Source organism: Astatotilapia calliptera, chromosome 7 (genome assembly GCF_964374335.1).
Source record: "Astatotilapia calliptera chromosome 7, fAstCal68.1, whole genome shotgun sequence".
NCBI lineage: Eukaryota > Metazoa > Chordata > Actinopteri > Cichliformes > Cichlidae > Astatotilapia > Astatotilapia calliptera.
In genome coordinates, this window is record NC_137428.1 from 28,962,508 (window position 1) to 28,982,711 (window position 20,204).

Below are 20,204 nucleotides of genomic sequence, written 5' to 3' on the forward strand. Positions count from 1 at the left end.
CCTGACTGAAGATGATTTCCAATTCAGGTCTTATTGAAGATGGACAAAACAGCGGATGAAGATACAAAGCCTCAAAACCCTTTACTGCCAGCACAGTGCTGGTAGTGAAAACACAACAATAGATGAAAACAAAGTCATGAAGCCACTTCAGCAGCCCACTCAGTCACACTATGTGTTGCTCTGTTACCATGACTCATGCTTTAAATTTACACACATTGCAATATGCGGTGACCTGTGTTTCTGCCGGCATGGCTGAGAGGACAAGTACAGCATTTATTAGTCATATTTCCAACTGAGTTCTTTTTACAAGACCATCAGGCACAGGAACTGGTCTGGTCACACTTCTGATACAAGCACCAACCTCCGAGGCTGAAAGGAGTCAATCCTCAATGGCTTCCATGTAAAAATGCCCAATTTACTGAAATTACCTTACCCCATTCCAATTTGGATAGGTTGGAGTAATTTGGGATGAGCCTTTTAATTACATAAGTCAAAGAGATAGCAGTGCCCGGAGTGCTGTAAATTCATTATCTCAATAAAAAAAAACAAGATTTTCGAGAAGAAGATAAAACAGGGAGGGTTAGAGTTACCCTAACCCCATCACGCCACATGTCACAACATGCATGCAAAAAGTCCACTTTTGAAGTATAAAAATCTGGTTAGTTTTTCTTATTTACCCTAATCAACAGACTTTTTTGTTCATGGATGCAGCTTGATAACTAAGCACCCTGACCCCGTTAGATGAAAACTTGGTGATGCGTTCACTTGCAGTTCAATAAAACAAGAATAAAATTGCCACAATCGTAAAAATTGAAGCTGGAAATGGGAGTTTAACAAACCAGTGTAGTTACAGTCAACGTCAAGAAAGACCACACTCAATCACATCTGTGCAAAAAAACCTTTAAACTCATTCTCAAAATATAGCCTGCACATAATATAACTCAAGATGCTCGTTAACCCCAGCTGGCACTGCTAAAACAACCCTATCCATCTTTCCTGCTTGGCCAAAGCTCAGAGTAATCTCAGAGAATTGAGGATTTGCTGGTCAATCACTGCAATTCCACCTGCCTTTCTCTGCTGCTCATAATTCACCTTTCCCTCACTGCGGTGCAATTTATAGACCGCTCAAATGTACACATTTGTCTGACTCATCACATGGCTTTCCTTTACTTCGCTGCTTTAGCCAATTTTCCCCTCTCATCAGGTTTCGCTTCCTCCATCTACCGTGCTATGGGCAAACACTGCAGCCTTTTTTTCTGCGCCTCGTGCTTTTATCTCGATATGTTATGCTCCGTCTTCAAACACTGATCTTTTCCTGAACTCGTCTGTTTGTTTGTTTTTCCCCATACGCCTCCTTCTCTGACACATACCTGTTAAGTAGGGAGAGCTGTGAAGGATGGAGTTAAGAAAGTAAGCCTAAAGAGGTCAGCTGTCTTATTTCTTGCTTTTCTAACCTGCATCATGCTTGATCTGTCTTAACATGAACTTTGGTATCCTTCCCACTTATTCCATTCCACCTTTTGTCTCTCTCCTCCCATTCCTTTATTCCAAAGTTGATCTTCACAGTCATTCTTTCTAGTTTTTCCTCTCACTCCACCCGTACACCTGCCCTATTCTGCCATCATATCATTCCCGCCTCTGTGCACTTCCCCTCACAGATCCACTCAGCCGGTATGTCAGTGTGTAGTTGCTTGCAAGGAAATGTCTGCGTTGATATCAAACAACAGCCGAGGCATCACCTTGTTGCATCAGTCGAAAGGCAAAGGGAGAGAGAAAAGCGATGTATTAGAAAGCAAGAAAATAAAGAGGTAAGGGAAATCTGTAGTTTAAAGCCTCGTTCTCCTCAAATTATACCAAACACACCTGCCAATTCGATGGTCTCTTTAAGCTGGAAAATTTCCCTTTCATGTCCTCTGACACATCAGCACTGCTGATGCGCTGCATTGCTGCCTGCTGGTTCAACCTGCCCGTTATCTACCTGCATGTTCCAGGAAATATTTACTAATTATTCCCCTTATTTGTATTTTTCTGAAATCATATTTATTTATTTAAAATACCAATATTCTTTAATCCGCAGGATAAATATGATCTTTCTGAAGTTTAACCTCCATTTCACTCCGGTTAAAAATATTATCACCTTGTCTTTAATTGAAACCCAGAGTTGTTAGTGTCTGTGACAGCCAGGACCAGCTGGGACAGCTGAAAGATGCTCTGGGCAGTTTATTCACTCTGCTGGAAATACAAATCTAATCTTTAATTTTGGCAGTGCAGAGAAGAGGCTGCGGCTGGTGGGGCAGAGGGCTGGGAGACTGGTGATTGTCTGCAAACTGTGGTTGTTTCTAAAAATGACCTCATTATGAGAAAACGGCTAATTATAGTATGGTAAATCAGTCGCAATAAGACTCAACTGTGCACCGCTTCAGTCTCCACCACTTACACATGGACACGCACACACATGCAATTTCCCCTAAGGGCTTTGCCACTTGCCGTCCTCTGCACCTCCTTCTCTGGCCTCACCCATTAATGGCTAATTTGCTGGGTTTTGGGGTTAAAGGTCTTTACATTGATTGATAGAAGGTCTCAAGCCTCATCAATACTAGCCCACCTCTGTTAACACACAGACACACACACACACACACACACACACACACACACACACACACACACACACACCCACCCCCCAATGGAAACACATATTCATCTAGCTGAAGACATGCATGTATGAATTTAAACATACTGCAACCTCCACACAAATGCAGACACACGTACACACACACACACACACACACACACACACTCCTTATTTGCCATTTAATCACAAGCCACTACCATTACCATCCATTCTGGGCCAATCTATCTTTACAATGACAGGTGTGGAGGGAAAAAAAACCCACAATTCATTTCTCCAGGTCTGGTTATAAGGGACAAAAAGGAAGGAAGCAGCAATTGAAGGACACACGACAGTGAGGCAATAATGGGTGCTGGTTAAGGGCCACTGGCCCAAACATCTGAAAAACCCACCCTTTTCAGGATTAGATGGTTGATGCATGTAACACCAAAATAGGAGAAAGAAAAATACATTCACATTGTTGGAAATGACAGACAATGAAGACATATTACACATCTATTACATCTACTGTTAAGAGTTAATAGAACACATTTGCTTTACTTGTGGGCCATCATAAAGTTTTGACTCCTTTGTGTTCATTTAATTGTCACTCTATTTGTGTTTCATGTCAAAAATGTCTCAGATTAAGCTGAAGCCTAAGCTGCAACCTTGTTACCAGGCATTCACACACATATGGTGACACAGCAACTAATTAATTAGTCACAAACTGACAGCACAAGGATTAATCAGCTTTGCAACTTGAAACACAGCCAAGAGACGTGGACGCACATCTGACAAACACATCTACAGCTTTTGATGCATTTTTTATTATTACTCCCAGAGTTGTCAGTCAGTTGACTTATATCTCTTTATGTTGGTCACAGTGTTTCTGATTGAAAATCACCTACAGTATACAAGTATTAAAGGATTAGGCTCAAGTTTGAGCTTTAAACAAAATTGCAATAGGATTAAATCAGGATAGACTTCAAAAGGAGGACTTTTCCCTGTGTTCGCTGTAGGTAAAGAAAAAAAAGTGCTCAGAGTGATAGTATAAATCCAGTGTGACTGCATTTCCCATCATCAGGCTAATCTTTTTTTGTGTGTTGTGGTATATTTTGCTCAAATATAGACTGGTATTGCAATCATTATACCACACATCAGCTTATAAGTCCAATTCTTTATTAATTCACTTATTTATTCCTGATCTTTTTTTGAGCAGGGAAAAAGGTAGGTTTGCATCAGCACCTGTGCTTTGTTATCTGTGAGTCAGAACACAATGTGCAACTAGAATAGAAAAAAGGCGTGCAGTGACTCAAGTGTACAAAAGCTCCAATGGCGTGAGCTGAAGTCATTGTTTTCCTTTATGGATACTTCACTAAATCACACTTGCATTGTTAAGAATGCAACTGATAGGCCTGGAGAACTACAATTATGGCAATCCTGTAGCGATTCTAAGGAAAAGCTCAACACTTGTTGAAATAAATTATTTGCTTTCATGGTAAGAATAAAAAGAAACACTTGACACCACTACTTGTATCTTGCTCTGTTAGCTTTATATTTCCTGACACATACAGTATAGTAGCCCAGCACAAAGGCTCAAAACTGGAGATAATAGGTAATATGATTCCAAAATTCAATATTAGAATATTACACACCCACTTAAGATGGATTTTAATGTCATTCTATCACCATTCCAGTTTTGGATTCAATTTAAATTACTTTTCCTGAATACAAAGATACAAACAGTGTCATGCAAATCCTCACTTTACCCTACATTACAATGCAACCGAGTCCCGCTTATTGGAAGCTTTGTCATTGTGGCATCCTTTTCCCTACTGCATCAGTATGCATGCACATAAATTCTGCCAAGTCACAGTACACACAGAGACCTATTGACTGGCCTTGTAACTTGACACACAAGCACACACAGAAAGAGTTGATGATGATGTAGTTGATGATCAAACTGTGGAAGAGAGACATCAAAAGATGTGCAAGAGGGTAGAAAAAAGAAAAGACAGGGAAGAAGGAAGATAAGTGAAAGGGTAAGAAAAAAATGTAATATGATGAACAGACAGAAGAATTAGATCAAGAGAAAGAAAGAAAAATGTTTGATCACACAAAGAGGCTGCAGACGCCTGCTAGTCAGTTTTAACTCCCTTTTAAAAACATATACACACTCCTCCTTGTCACCCACAGCCAAGCAGACCAGCAGAAAGAAGCACGCCCTAAAGCTGTGATGCCATTGGCCGGCAATGATGTCATTGCTCCCTGTAGGTTCGGCAGTAAGCTGTGCAATTGGCTGACTGAGGCAGACAGTAGGAGAGCACTGCTGAGGTATCAGTTCCATTCATCCAAAGGCTGAAAAGAAACGTGTGCGTGTGTTTGTGGGTGTGACCACTCCCCACTGAGGCACAGCTATTAGGGCTGTGTCCATCATTCAGAGTCAGACATTACCTGCTGGGATGCTCCCTAATGGAAGCTTTCTCTCACACGCACACACAATGAAATTTCACTACAATGCACACGATCAAATATGCATGTAATCAAGCATGCGCACACTCACAGACACACAAACACACAGCGGATGGGGGTTGGGAGGGTTGAGATGGGTGTTGTCTCCCTGTTGTTACCGGACTGTTGTCATGGTGATGCAGATGGAGCTTTTACTGCTGGCTGGGACTCTCACTTTGCAATAAAAATGCACACACATGGACACGCACTCTAACACCACTTTTCATTGATGCTTGCACATGCACTCCCTTTAAGAGCAGCCTCGCCTCTGTCACAGCTTTCAGGGAAACAAAAAAAAATAATAATAATAATACAGGAAACTGAAAGGGACTTTCTTCAAGTGTGGAAGAGTGCTTGTGTGTGTGTGTGTGTGTGTGTGTATGAAAGTCTTATGTTTAAACACTCCCGTGAGAAACTCCACAACAGATCCTCCAAGAAATGCTCATGAGACATTAGCCTGTTGTATCCTGTTACAACACGCTGCACATTGTCTCTTCCTCTCTCTCTCTCCCCCCATTACATTTCCATACCACCCACACCTTCCATCCCTCACCCCTGATACCCCTTTTATAGAGAATGATGTCACCCATGGGCTTGTAATTGCCAGCGTAACTGCTGGAATTTCTGCCAAGACTTCACGTGTGAACAAAAGATGCAAGCCAGCCTTAATTTTCATATGCTGTAGATGTAAATGAATGAATCCAGCATGCACATTACCGATACCACACATGCTGAAAGCCACTTAACCAAGCATAATAACACACTTCTAAGATGTCCTGATATAAAAAATAATTGTCTTGCTGGGGGATGTTATTTGCCTGTGCCATGTCCATTATTCTCTTTTATCTGGACACTTGTATTACTTCCTTATTGCATTCAGGAAGCATAATAAGTGCTGTCTACAGCTATATCAACACAGCCTCTTCATCTGTCTCTCTGCTTAAACTAATCACCTTTGCTAAAACCGAATCATTATGGTTATGCCTAAGTTGCAGATGTTCCAGCACGTGATCTGTGTGTCCACACTGCATTAATTCCATTTTACTGGCAGGAGTGTTACTCTGATCTGTCTAATTTGAAATGTAATTATGTTCAAAAAGCTAAAAACTGCTTAAGCCATAAAATCTGTCCCATCTCTAATCAGTATCTGTATCTGATTCACATTAACACCCCAGTCTGCTTCATTAGTAACTAAAAGAAAAATATTATCAGCACCTTAGCGGAATCTTAAATCTCTTATTGTGTATCTGCAGCTTGTTCACTTGTCGACACAAGACACACACACACACACACACACAAAAAAAAAAAAAAAAAAAAAAAAAACCCTACCCAAAAACAAGACAGTTGCAGCAATAATGTGTCAATCTAGGCATGCCTGCTTAAGCATGTACTGACTATCTGCTCCTATGTGAGCGCGTGTGCGGATGAAAGCGATAAGGCGCTCGTTCGCCGGCATTCTCAGCTGCTCTCTGCAAATCACCCAGAGACGCTTTAATGGCCTCGGGTCTTTTCATAAAGGAAAATGATGCATTAAAATCTCCGCAGAGGTCCAGGGCCTTCTGTAACTCAAACACACGCTACCCAGTGGGATTTATTAGAAATTAGAGCAAAACGCTACAAAGGCACGGGGAGCTGCAAGACCTTCACCGAAAAAGAGAAAAAAAATTCTCCCAGAGAAAATTCGTTTGCGCTTAACAATAAGCCTAAATCAGTGAATGAATCATTGGAAAATTAAGCTTCAGAATAGGGCTACTTAATATGCTAGAATTACTACTCAAACATTCTTTTACATATTTGACAATATTGCAGAAAACATGTGGAAAACCCAAACGTCCAAGTAGGAGGGACTCCTTCATTCAGTTGGATTTGTCTAATGTGCTCTTTGGATTGGGTGTATATAGACTTAAAGATCAAAAATCCCAGAAAGCACATTCTTTTTAATAAAAATGAAATTTTTGTGATTTGTGATTTTGTGATCTGATTTTGTGGTCAAGTTTACTCATTCACCAAAAGAACACTCTCACCATTATCAGCATGACCTCAACGTCTGCGTAGGCGCCGTCTTCCAGATTGCACTTATTGTATGTCATTTCAAACCAGAAGGCCCTACTTTTTGTATGAAACAATGGAAATTAAAGCATGTGCGCACAACTCGCCCATGCCAGAATGGCTATTTGTTTCATTTGGTAGAACTGAGTCTTTAAAGCTGCAGCAGCCTAAGATCCAAAAGCCTCTGCATTCTCCGAGGTCAGAAGAGGTCAAAGATGAAGAGAGCAAACAATTGGCAACCTCCTGCCTCAAATCCCTTCACTATGCCACACTCCCTCTCAGCTGTGTTTTTCCCAGCATCTGTGAGCTTTGAATGCGTATGCGCGGATCTACAGGCATGTGTGATTTCCTTGGTGAGACGCTGGTGAGGGTTGATTTTCAGCATCCATTTCACTTCGAAAAGTTTGTTTCCAAAAACCAACAGTTTCCATCAATCATCCTAAAACTCAACATTAGAACTTGTAAATGAATGAAGACACGAGGACTTGGAGATGGCGAGAGAACAGTGTATTATTCTCAATCAGTGGTGAACAAAGTGACTGCACATACATAAACTCTAAAGCTAATGGGCAATGCAATCAACCTAGAGTTCAGTCTGTAATTAATCTCTTATGTTCACAGTGAGAAGGTTTTCCCAATAAGATCATTTCTCTTCATTTAGTGGCGCGTCCATGCTTTTTTAGCATCCATTCCTCTCTTAATATAATCATCCTTTTTGAAACTTTGTGAGGATGCAGCAACCTCAGTGGCTAGAAAATGAAGCCAGTAAACAAGTGCCAAACCTGCAGTTCTCCAAATGGACACTAGGCTACAGAAGGACAAAGGTGCCCATGTTAAAATGCCCAGAAAACTAAACACTGAACAGTGTTTAATTGACACTTGCAGGTTGAAGCATTTAGAAATGTAAGTAAATGTTCTTTTTCAATGGAAAATTTAAGCAAAACTATAATCTAACTACCTAACATTTTGGTTTAACAATAACTAAAATAATTTAACCTTGCAACTCTTCAGGAGCTCCACAACACCGTCACATAACGAAACTGAAAAATATTTCCTACCTGAGATGTTGTATCTTGAGTCAAGCTTTGAAACAAGCTGCTTAAAGTGCTGCTTTTCCACCATGTAACAGCATGAGTCATTTCCATCTGCTGTTTGCTCTTCCTGTCACACAGATTGGAGCACTCCAGCGACTTTTGGTGGAGCCATTCGTTTACATTTGGATCGCACATCTCCAGCTGCTAGCATCTCCTCCTACGTATCACGGTTGCACTTCATTTTGCTGTGTTTTTGCTTCAAGTGGTGAAACGAGTTTGTCGTTTCCACCTTATGCAAGAACAGTTTTCTCACGTATTTTGAAAAGTACTGTGCTTTTTTGGAAAGTAGCTCGCTTTTTAGATACTAAAACATTGGATACGCCTCATGCTCTCATGCCTGGGCTTATCTTGTTATTCCACGCACTATAATATCACATCTTAACATTTTTATAATCACATAAAAACGTATACAGCTATTATCGCTAACGATATTAGACTGCACAATCCTAACTGGATGTGAATTGTTATTCAACTTCTAGATTCTAATTTTAACACACTACGGACGGACAAGCGCCTGTTTTTATGCGTTGTCGTTAGCAACAACGACGGTAAAACCATCGCGTGTCCGCTTGTTTATTTTCCCACATAAACCTTTCAGAATAAAGCTCAAGATCCTGTTGAGACTTTTCAAAATAAACTAAATCACGTGAAAGAGTATGCAGAGAGTTTACGGATGAGAAGCAAAAAAAGAGTCAGGTGCTAAAAAATAAACCCTAGACTCAAACTTTAGAACGGGCTTTTCCCCGCAGCACGCCGTGTAATAAATACTCACAAAGAAAACAGCGGCCGTTACAACTTATGTCTAAAAATGTATAGTATCATGCATCAGTTAAAACATTCGATCTGGGTACACAACGCCCAGCTGGAAACACTTCACGCAAGTCGAGCTGCCCGAGATTCACAGAAATTGTACAATTTTTTGTGATTTATATCGTTATCGAACAACAGATGTCTTCTATCGGAATATGAGATTTTGGTCATATCGCACAGCCCTACTACCACCCCTAGCTCCTCCCACACATAGATTTTTGCTTCTGCATCCATCTCTTATAGACAATGGTTTCTATTATCTGGTGTGTTTTACCAAGCTCTCCATATGTAGATTCAGACATCTGAAGAAGTAAAACAACCTGTGACTTCAAAGTCTGTAGAGGCAACGGCACTAAATGATGTAAAAACTTGAATGCAAATATTCACGTTATTACTTTAAGTCCTCCACCGTATATGTTTAAAGAGAAGAGAAAAAATATATAATAATGAGCCAAAGGGCACTTTATTTTCACATGCAGCCAGGTATTCTTGAGAATAATCACTTCTCCGTCATCGCCTGTTTAAAAAGCCCAGACTGTAATTGAATGCATCGGAGCATTTACCACAGGTTTATGTTCTTATGTTATTTTATTTTAGAGCTTTCTTCTATCATGTCAGGAAAGAGCAGACGATTACATGCAGCACTGAGCCAGAAAGCTCTATGATCCTGGCCTGCAGCTTCAAGTCACGATATGAAGAGACCATTTCCTTTTTTGCATTTTCACTTGTTTGAACAGTGAGTATGTTATGAGTCTGAGTCTGCATAACCACAGAGTTTCTGAAGATACATTTTTTACTAGACAGTCTGTATTATGCACACAGATATCACTGATCACATTCATGCATATTGCAGTACTGCTGAAACGAATGCCTTTACGTGACTGCCTGTAGGTCTAAGACTGATCACATTCAGAGCTGAGCATTTAATTTGTACAATCAACCTTGTAAACAGTTTACCGTTATTAGATAAAATGCTCAGTGAACCAACTGTCAGTACATATGTAAATCCACACTTCATCCCTTTACAAATGGAAGCGCTTGTTCTATCTTTTTGAGTAACCTGCCTGACAGTGACCTGGAGCTGGAAAACCACTTAACTTTCTGTGCTTTATCTGACGTCCTAAGCCAAAATGAAGATTTAAGGGTTGCCCGAGCACAATGTATCAGAGGGACAAATTACTGCTGAAGAAATTAAATACTTGTGGACTCATGCTGTTAAAGCAAACTCAACACTTTCCAAATCAGTTTCACAGTAAGAGGCTTTAAGCACAAATGCATTAAGTCCGCAGTTTGGCTTTGGCTGCTGAAAGTTGAGTAACAGCATAATTAAATGCTGGTTAGGGGCTGCAGGTATTTTGCTTTTTATTTTATGGATTTTTTTTTTTTTTTTGCCTTTATTGGATTGATGCAGTGGAGGAATAGACAGGAAATGGACAAGGAAATTACATGCACCAAAGGCCTGACCAGTCGGACAGTCAGATTAGTTGAAAGTCAAAGACTTCCAGACTTCACTGTGCAGAAAAGTGACGTTCTATAGAGGACTAAGAACAAACTTAGTAGAAATTTGGTCATAAAACACTTGAGTTGCATTCAAGGGAACCACTAACAGCACATTTGTATTAATCGACTGATCAACACCGTTCCTCTGCCGCCACCCCCCAGCCCCCTCCTTATGTTATATGTGTACTTGTACTCTTAATGTAGCTGAAACTGAATAATAAAGTATATAAAGTGAGAATTAGCAGTTAGAGTACATCCCTTCTTTAACAGTTCTCCTGCAGAGCAGAGCACTTTCTACTGAATCCAACTGTGGAATCATTTTCTATAGTGCAGCAAGTCCTTGACTTACTGTAAGCATATTTAAATTTATATTTATGCCTTCTTGACAAAAATTTTGAGCAGTCACACTAAAAAAATAGCTTTCCTTTTAAAGGAGCAAAGATAGAGGAAGGTTTTGTAAAGCCTGTAAGGAGATAAGACGGATAGATAAGGATCCAAAGCACTGACAATGTTATCTTTTCTTGTCTCCTACCAATAGAGGGGGGTCCTTAAAACTGTACTATAGTCTCATCTTTCCCTCCCAAAACTGGCAGCTGTATTTTTTAACACAAATAGTGTTTTTGAGAGACTAATCTGAAGCCCTTTTGGAAAGGAAAAACAATATGCAATGAATATAATGAGTAAATGCTCAAAGGTTTTATTTAGGAAGACAACAGCTATTTCTTTGACTGTATTAGGGGTTTATCATTCATTCCTACTTAATGTGTTAGTTTGAGCCATAAAAACTCAATAAACCAAAAACATTTGCAAGTATTAAACAGTTTTTATAGAGCTAACTGCTCTAAATAATTGCTGATCAATTACGTTGGCTTAAACTATGCTTTCTGTTCAGCTAATGCCCCAACAATATTGTTTCATCATCTCTACTATGAAGCAATAACTAAGCGGACACACACAAACACAGAGTCATGCAGACGTGAAACACACGTACGTAGCTGACACACACACACACACACACACACACACACACACACACACACACACACACACACACACACACACACACACCCCCTTGCTCCTCATTAGTGCCAAAAACATCACAGCACTCTAATGAGGATATGGGCTCTGAAACAAGGCAATTTAAGCAGACACACACACGCACACAGCTGCCCTTCACACTGCCTGCCTGCAGGGTGTGACAGGCAGGCACGCCAAAAGAGGATTTGTGGTGAAAAGCTTTGGGGAGGAGGGCGAGAGGGAGAGAGAGATAGGAGGAGTGGAGAAGAGGGGATTACATGGTGAATATTTCAATACTAAAACATACCAATTGGTTTGGGCTCCGTTTCTGGCTTGGACAGATACACACACTCAGAGTCGCACACATACACACACATAAAGGCATTAACAGGGCCATATCTTCTACAGCTAGCTTAGCAATGACTAGACAGGGACTGGGGTGATGGGTAAAGCTAATATGAAACAGAGGACCCCCTGGGGATCTGACTCACAAAATGATTACTGGTAAACCTGCTCTGACAGAGCGAGTTGACCAAAACCAACCAAGGGCTTCCTACCAATTTAAGACAACGTCATCTGTCATGCAAGAGGAGATTTTTGTTTCTTTCAAGCTAATAAAGTCAAAGCAGAGACTGTGTAGCGATATGACCATCATATAGAGGACTTAAAAGGGACAGTGCTACTAGGTTCAATCTCGGTTATTAAATTTTGAGCTCCTCCTGGGAATGTAGACAATACATGGACACGACATTACAGAAGGGATTCCAATGCAATAACGCTGGCTAGTTTAATATTTAAGATCTATTTGTAGCAGGATTTCTAGAAAAATCCATCTGCAGTAGGTCATAAATGTACTGTTTCATCAACATTTTCTATTGTTGCTTTGAATTACTTAATTAGTTTGACAAATAAATAAAAAACCCCGGTCAAGTTCTGACAGTCCCTAAACCCTGATGACATTCTCCAAAAAAAGAAAAAGAAATTAGGCCAACTCTTATTGAATCTAATCTAAACTCTCAAAGTTAATTGTGGTCTTTTTGAAGAAAAGAAACAGTAACTTTTGGTATAGACTATGCAAAAAGAATTGTTTTTTAAAAAGTGTAAACAAACTACCAGATTTTCACATATGCATCGCCTTATTCTGGCCTAAATCTCTAGATCAATGAGTATCAGTTTGCTGAAAACTGGTTCTCTCTGCCCATGGGACTGGATGGCAGGGAGGTGGCATGAACCACGGCTGGAGGTTGACAGATACAGTTCCAGATATGGTAAAGCTGCAGGAATGCTAAAGGACAGAGAAAACGGCTGCTGGCTGGCATGATGGCTGCCACATGCTGTCAGGTCAGCAGGGAATGAGGCTACAGAGGCGAGTGAGATACAATTGGTGGACTGGGGGGGTTGGGACGCTAGACAAAAAGGATTAGCTTTAAAAACAATCAAAGTAGAGGAAAAGATCATTCTGTGTATTTACATGTCCGTGCATCTGTTTATGAATTCAAGTTTTTTCCATGTGTGCATTAGTGTGCATGTGTGTGTCTTTTTCTGGAGGTTCAAACCACTGCAAGAGTCCAGCAGGCAGTTATATTGTCCCAGTTACAGAGACGCGCTGGAAGCACTGGGCACATAATGAATACAATGGTTAAGCTGCATGCCTGTGTGTATGAATGTGTGTGTGTTCATACTGCAGTCTAGACCAGGGGATCAAGTGTAATCTCCCTTCACTGATACAGCTGATGAGCTGAGGTCACAGAACACCGTCACTGTGTTAACATCATTTCGGTGTGTCAGCCGCACAACAATGTACTGTTATTAATTAATTCATAAATTACTCTAAGAGATGATTATAGTATATGACCCTTTTGGCTGCAATTATGCTTTTAAAACTTGGCTGAGAAGTATTAACATTAAAACTTTCCAAAGTTTCCCCTGATTCTCCTGAATCCAGTGCATTGGGTAAGCTACATTCAGTGGTTGAAGACAGTTATTGTGACCGTGTGGAACAATTTTGCGATCTTGTTGCATTTAAAATGTTTGCTTCGAAGATGGGGAGCAGGTCTGTAACCACTCACAGTCAGTTACCATCCTCAAAGTGACTTTGTTGTGTCAAGAAGGCGATGGCTTCAGTTTGCAAATGAATGGGGTCAAGCTGGCGATTGCGTGCAGTCTTTTTGTGATAATACAGCGATTAAGTGTGATAAATTTGTGAAAATCTAAACTCGCCATCTACAAACACAGTTATTAACATTAAATAGAAATTAACTACTTATATTCAGAGTCCAGCCTCATAGATTTGAAACGGAAATTCAGAAATTCCTCAACAAAGAGCAACGTACTTGCTGCAGGATGGCGATTAAACTGCACAATAACACAGGCACTCAGCAACCATGCTTTTTACATAGAAATATAACTAGAAGGCAGTCCTCTATTGCAAAGAAGTTCCACTCTTTGGCACAGACTGACTAACACCGATTGCAGTGAGTTTGCATTTTGCAAATCTTCACCAATCTGTCTGACGGTGATTGCCAGTCCGAGTCTGATCACAACCTGCATGGCGTCAGGTTGCGACCTGTGTGGTCACCTTACTATTGAAAGTGGTCACCAACAGGTTATGGTTTTGCACGATCAATTTCCAGCCTACAAGTTGGCTACTGCAACTCCTTTAAATCGGTCCTTGGCAGTGTATTTGCCGGGTAACCACCAATGTTTCCTAGTCGCAATGAGATTGCTGTCCTAGTTTTACTCAAGTGTAACTGACAAGATATGAAGACTGATTGTGTAGCTGACTTACACTTACTTCGACAAGTGTAAATGTGTTCTGACATCATTCTTCATCTCATCTATGAGCTTTTTGGTTCATTACTGTATATCTGGGTTGTCTCTGGGTTTAAAAGAAAGTACAATACTCTCAGTTTTTGCCATTTTTTTTTTCTTTCTGTTATTTCTTGCTATTAATGAGCACTGGTGAAGCCAAAACCAGTCTGTATTTATTACCGGTAGCGCAAATATACACCATAAATAATTACTTTACAAGCATGTTGAAAATACTGAATAACATACTTATTTGTCATTATGGAAAAAAAGCACAACTGTTGCTAGATTTTAACCATGAATTTTACATAAAAATATATCTGTGTCTTTTCTTGACATGGATTCTATAACAAATCATTTTGCTGAGAAGTAAATAAAAAGTACAGAATAAGTGTTTTAGTATTGCTTGTTACACTGTAATTACCTGGTAAAATTACATATTCAAACCACCAGTTAATTCTCACTCAAAGTACCGTAAATGACATAACAGCAGTGAATGTTATATTCATCAAGCAGAGCGCTTCAGCTTTTAGGGACATAAAGCACCAAGAGAAGAGATATCACAGCATTAGTGGGTCCTCTAATGGCTTCACACACCAGTGAAACAATCACTTTGGTTTTTATTTATTCATTTATTTATTTATTTCATAATGGAAGATCACCAGTTGCAAGTATCTAACACAAAAGGTGTAACAAGTGCAAATAATCTAACAAATGAACCCCTGGAGGGAAAGAAAAAGAAGCAGTGTGGTGTTGAAGCGCACAGGTAATGATTGAAGCCTTGAGGTCTCTGTCGCACACAGTTTGGGTTACGTGACACGCAGTATTGTGCTTGACAGTCTATGTTTAATTGGAATGGATCGGGGAATCAATATCAGTCTATAGACAAAAATCACATTGCTTGTAAACAAAGTTGAGTTGCTGTGAATGTTTCTTTTTTTTTTTCTTACATTAGAAAGCGCCCACTTAACGCTAACTGTTCAACGACTGCTAATTAATTTACCCCCCACTCGCACACACTTAGCCCCACCAAAACCACCACTACACAGGAACCTCATGACAGATTTAATTAAAATAACTTCATTACTCTGAGCTCTGAATCACTTCACTCTAAACAAAAGCAGATGCCTCAAAGAAAAAACTAGAAGGAAAAGAGCCAACAATCTCTGCGTGTGTCTTTCTCTAAGACGGACATATGTATTAAATGCAAAAAGACAACCAAAGTAATCCAGGATGAAGACTCTCTCAGCTAGATGTGACACTGACAAAATGTCCTGCTGCCAGAGACAAGGTGGGACAAGTCAACGCTTAACATGGGGATTAGCCTGCTTAAACACAGCGAGTTGTAAACAACTCTGCATCCTTCCTGTTCATTGTAAAGGCATAATTATATCAGCACAGTTGGCTGCAAACACATGTAGCAGGGAGAAGAGAAGAGAAGAGCCACTTCAGTCCAGCTCAGTATTACAACTTCAGGCAATAACATTCTTTTGTACCCCAAAGTCTGTCATTTCTTATTATCTCATCCATTGCTGTTATTTTCTTCTTCTATTACTCCTGTCATGTGAAAGCCTTGTTATTCCCACTCTGAACATCCTTGCCCCAGTAGATCCCAAAAAAGCATCACTACCCACGCCTCCCGAACTGAGCTGTTAGTTTGTTTTCCTTTAAAAAAAGTTGAAATTTTGAAACAAGCTTTTCGCCAATGATCATTCAATATCAAGCATCACTAATGGAATTACAGACACAAACACAAATATACCGCTGGTGTCATTTTGTCCAGGAATAAGGGCAGATATTGGGTTTCCAGCAGCAAGACTAAATTAGACCAAAGTACAACTGATACCGTAGAATACTGTACCGCACACACTTTCCCTCTCTGCCTCCCATACACAACCATGCAAAGTGCAAACGCATATTCCCATGGTTTCTTTCTCAAAGCCACGCACACAAACCCTTGTCCTCCCTCACCAGCTCCCTCTAACTCACTCCGCACATTGTTTTCACACAGTCTATCTGACACCCAAGTACTGTACAAAGTCTATGATATCATCAGACTGCCAACTACCAGGCAGGCTGACATTACCAGCTGCCGGGACAGAAGAGGAGCCAGCAGTCAGCACACCTCCCACAAATATACAGAAGCGTGAACCTTCACAAACACACACATGCATACACACATGCATACACAAATGCACCAAATACAAGGAAACTTGGACCGTATACTGCACATATGCAGAGTATTAAACAGTAAAAGCACAACACACACACAAATGCTCACTCACCTGCACCTGCATGAAGGATCCCCGATAGAAGCAGCATGCTGCAGCCGAGAGGGCACTCCACAGACTACACCTCTCCGTCATGGTGGGCACACACCTCTGCTACCTTCTCTCAAACCTCACTCTTTTTTCTTCTTCTTCTTCTTCTTCTACTACTTCACCTCTCCCTTTTCTGTCTCACGCTCTCTTCCCCACCCGGGGTGTCCAATCTAAACACCAGCCCTTGGGTTAAGCCTGTCCCACCCCTGCCTGCCTCTCTGTCTGGCTAACAGCCACTCAACATAGTGCCACCACTACAAAAAAAACAGAAAAGAAAGAAAAACAGGCTACAAGCTAAAACCGCTAACACCAAAGCTGCAGCTTGCATGCAGCTGCCTGTGACAACATCAGCTATTACCTACGAGCGAGCTGCTAACAGCTGGTACTGATAACAGCCAGTGATATTACAGCTCCTGACATCTTCGCTGCTTCTGCCTTGCACCGGCTTCTCTCGCTTCTGCTCTCGCTTCTCTCCCTCTCACTGCACTTGCTGCACTTCACGCGGCTGCTAGGGATTACCTCATTGCTTGCTGATGAAAGGAGTGTGGGTGGGGGGAGGGTGGACCAGTGGGAGAGAGGGTGGGAGGGTTGGATGGAAGGAGGGAGAGAGAGAAGAGGGGAGGGGGTTGAACGCTAGGAGGCACAAGCAGAGAGGAGTGCTGTCGTATTGAAGGCAGAAACCCCACCCACCCTCCTGATGACCCCCGCTCCAGGGCTGAGACAATGCTGACAGGGGGGGTGGGAGAGTGGTGGGGGGTGGAGGAGATGACGGAGGGAGTGAAACAGAGAGAAAGTAAGGAAAAGATGGGGAGGAGAAAAAGAAAAGATAATTAAGAGATGAGATGATGAATGAAGAAGATGAGGGTGCAAGGAGGGTGAGAAGAGTACGTGTGCAGCCTCCCAAAGGAATCTAACCTTTCTTTTGCCATGAAAGACACCCGACAAGACCGCACCCCCTCCACAAATGCTTGAATGCACACTCACACCTTTTATTCCACCTACATTTTCACATGCCACTATATGTTACTATAGCAGCCTCCAAAACGCATTGGCTTCCCGTGGTGAAATAACGTTGGCAGAAATCTTCCCGTGCATGTGTGTGTGTGTGTGTGTGTGTGTGTGTGTGTGTGTGTGTGTGTGTGTGTGTGTGTGTGTGTGTTGCAGGATATAATGATGTGTCTCTACAAAGCCATGCAGACTGCAGCTAGACAGCTCATTACGGGCTGAAACACACAGGCAGGTGTTTCAAGGATAACATGGTGTGATTTTCACCGGCCCATTTCACATGGAGACACACATAAACACACGCGCACATACCGGCAGGGAGATGTCAGGAGGGGTGGGGCTCTGTCTCCAGAGGCCCGAGTGAGTGACATCATTGAGGACGCCTCGCCATGGAAACACTGCCAGAGCCTTGACAGCATCCAAAATTCTGACACTGCATTTAGTCAGGTCCGCACCAATGCAGGAAAGCGAGAGGCGGATACAGGAGAGAGAAAGCGGCTGAGAAGGAGAGCGACATGCTCCTTCTTTTCAATTTGTCATCTGAGGTCATCTTTCGCCCCACTAACACAAACATACACACAGAATCGGATGATACCAGTAATCACCTTTCTAATCTGCCTCCTGAATGCATGTTAGTAGGTCACAGCCAGAGACAAAGAGCCTGAACGATAAGGAGCTACAAGACACAGGACGGATTCATTAACTGCAACGTCTCCTCTTAACGTAATCTCAAACCATACAGTGCTGGATTAGACAGATTACACAGCGGGGACACAAATAATCTCATAAGAGGGGGGCCTTGTGCCTTTCTATTCTCAATCCTCTGTAATACCATGGCAAAACAATCATAACATACATCCTGTTACATCTGCCACACATGTGGGAGAAAAAAAAATCTACAATTTGATGCATGGAGAGAGTTTATCATTAAATGTGTCAGAATTAGGGTGTCTTAGACTAGCCTGAAGCCACTCCACAAACTGATATTTATATTTAAATATGTATCTTTGGTAGTCTGCTTGCTGCTATAATTGTAGCCTGTTTGGCTACCTTTCAATAAGTATTTGGTTCACACAGCTGGTAAAGGAAGCACAGCCTGTTATTGTTTTAAAGCAAATTCTGTAAAACTCAAACTTCATCCTTGGATGAATTAATTTTTGTCAAACAAATATCATCTGCTGCAGTGTGGAGCTGCGGCATTTTTTTTCTTCCTTGCTTCATCCTTACTTTGTTCCTGCTACTGCTTCCCCTTAAATCCATCTATCTTTCTTTATATCTCTGCATTGACGAGAAGTGTTTCTGTCAGAAAACGTCTGTCTCATTCCTACATTTTCTTCAAATTCTTGTCAGTTTCTTCTCTGTTGCTCTCACTGTCATCCATTCATTGAACCTTTCTCTTTTCAGTGCTTCTGCATCAGTCATCTCCTTCTCTCTAGGCTCTGTCAAATCCAGCATTTCTCCAACTGCTCTTGTCACCGTACTCCTCCCCTCATCTCTCCTGCCTTCTTATCCTTGTGATCAATAGCCTAACCTCAGACTTCCAGGCTTTTCTTCCTTCTGATCCTTCCCGGCCTATTCTCTCTCCTGTCCTTCTCCTCTCCTCCACACCATGATCCTTCCACTTTCCCCTCCTTTCAGTCCTCTATCTCTGCATCTCCTCTCTTGGTTGGAGGCGGTCTTCAGTTAAATATTAATTAGTGAGCCCCATCCCGCAGGCTGATAGGGAACACAATGGAGAATCCCTGCATGTGCCTGCAAGCATCACACTAATGAAAGTATGTGTGAATGTGGAGAGACACACAAAGATATGAAGTGTGTGCATGTGTATGTACTTGCTCAACTATGCTTATGAGGACTGGTGTGATTTTGTTTAAGTAAGGACATTTTTGGCCTCACTTTCATTGAATGTCCTCACAAAGATAGCGATACAAGCACGTGAGTGTGTTTGCTTGTGAGGGAATAGAGGAAAATATTTTTATGAAAACGTGTGTGAAATGAAAAGATCTACTGAGGGTAGATCAAGAATATTAGCGAAAGCACATCTTTATGTGTGTGTGTGTGTGTGTGTGTGTGTGTGTGTGTGTGTGTGTGTGTGTGTGTGTGTGTGTGTGTGTGTGTGTTTGTGCCTGGCTCCACTGGGGGTTAGCCAGGTACAGCTAATGAACTGCAGGTCTGATTGTCATCAGTGTGTTTTCACAGGACAGATCTGGTTAATCCATATCGAACCACAGATATGCGTTTCAAAGCCTGCAATAATGATACAAAGAGAGAAAGAGGTCTGTTGGGAATGCTGTGCCTCCATCCACACAAAGGCCTTGAAAAATATTCATTTAAGTGTTAAACAGTGCAATTAAAACTCCACTCGCTTTAATCACATTAAAATGACTACACTTTACACAAATTGGTTGCTGTAGCAACTAGACACATCTTAGTCAAAAATTAAACACTGTGTAATACCATCAAGACAAGTATCTCTGCTTC

The 20,204-nt window shown here is 41.2% G+C and overlaps 1 protein-coding gene across 4 annotated transcripts in view; it reads right to left on the reverse strand.

Annotated features, from left to right (window-relative positions):
• Nucleotides 1-20,204, reverse strand: part of sh2d3ca (SH2 domain containing 3Ca) — a 53,805-nt gene that overhangs the window by 23,125 nt on the left and 10,476 nt on the right. Inside the window, exon 1 of one of the 4 annotated variants that reach the window (XM_026174135.2) lies at nt 16,683-17,236. The exons of 2 other annotated variants lie outside the window; for them this stretch is intronic. In XM_026174135.2, coding sequence (XP_026029920.2) covers nt 16,683-16,763 — 81 coding nt within the window. In that variant the 5' untranslated portion in view covers nt 16,764-17,236. Of the gene's footprint in view, nt 1-16,682; nt 17,237-20,204 lie in introns of those variants that run through there. One more of the 4 variants, XM_080304379.1, reaches the window with a different exon arrangement.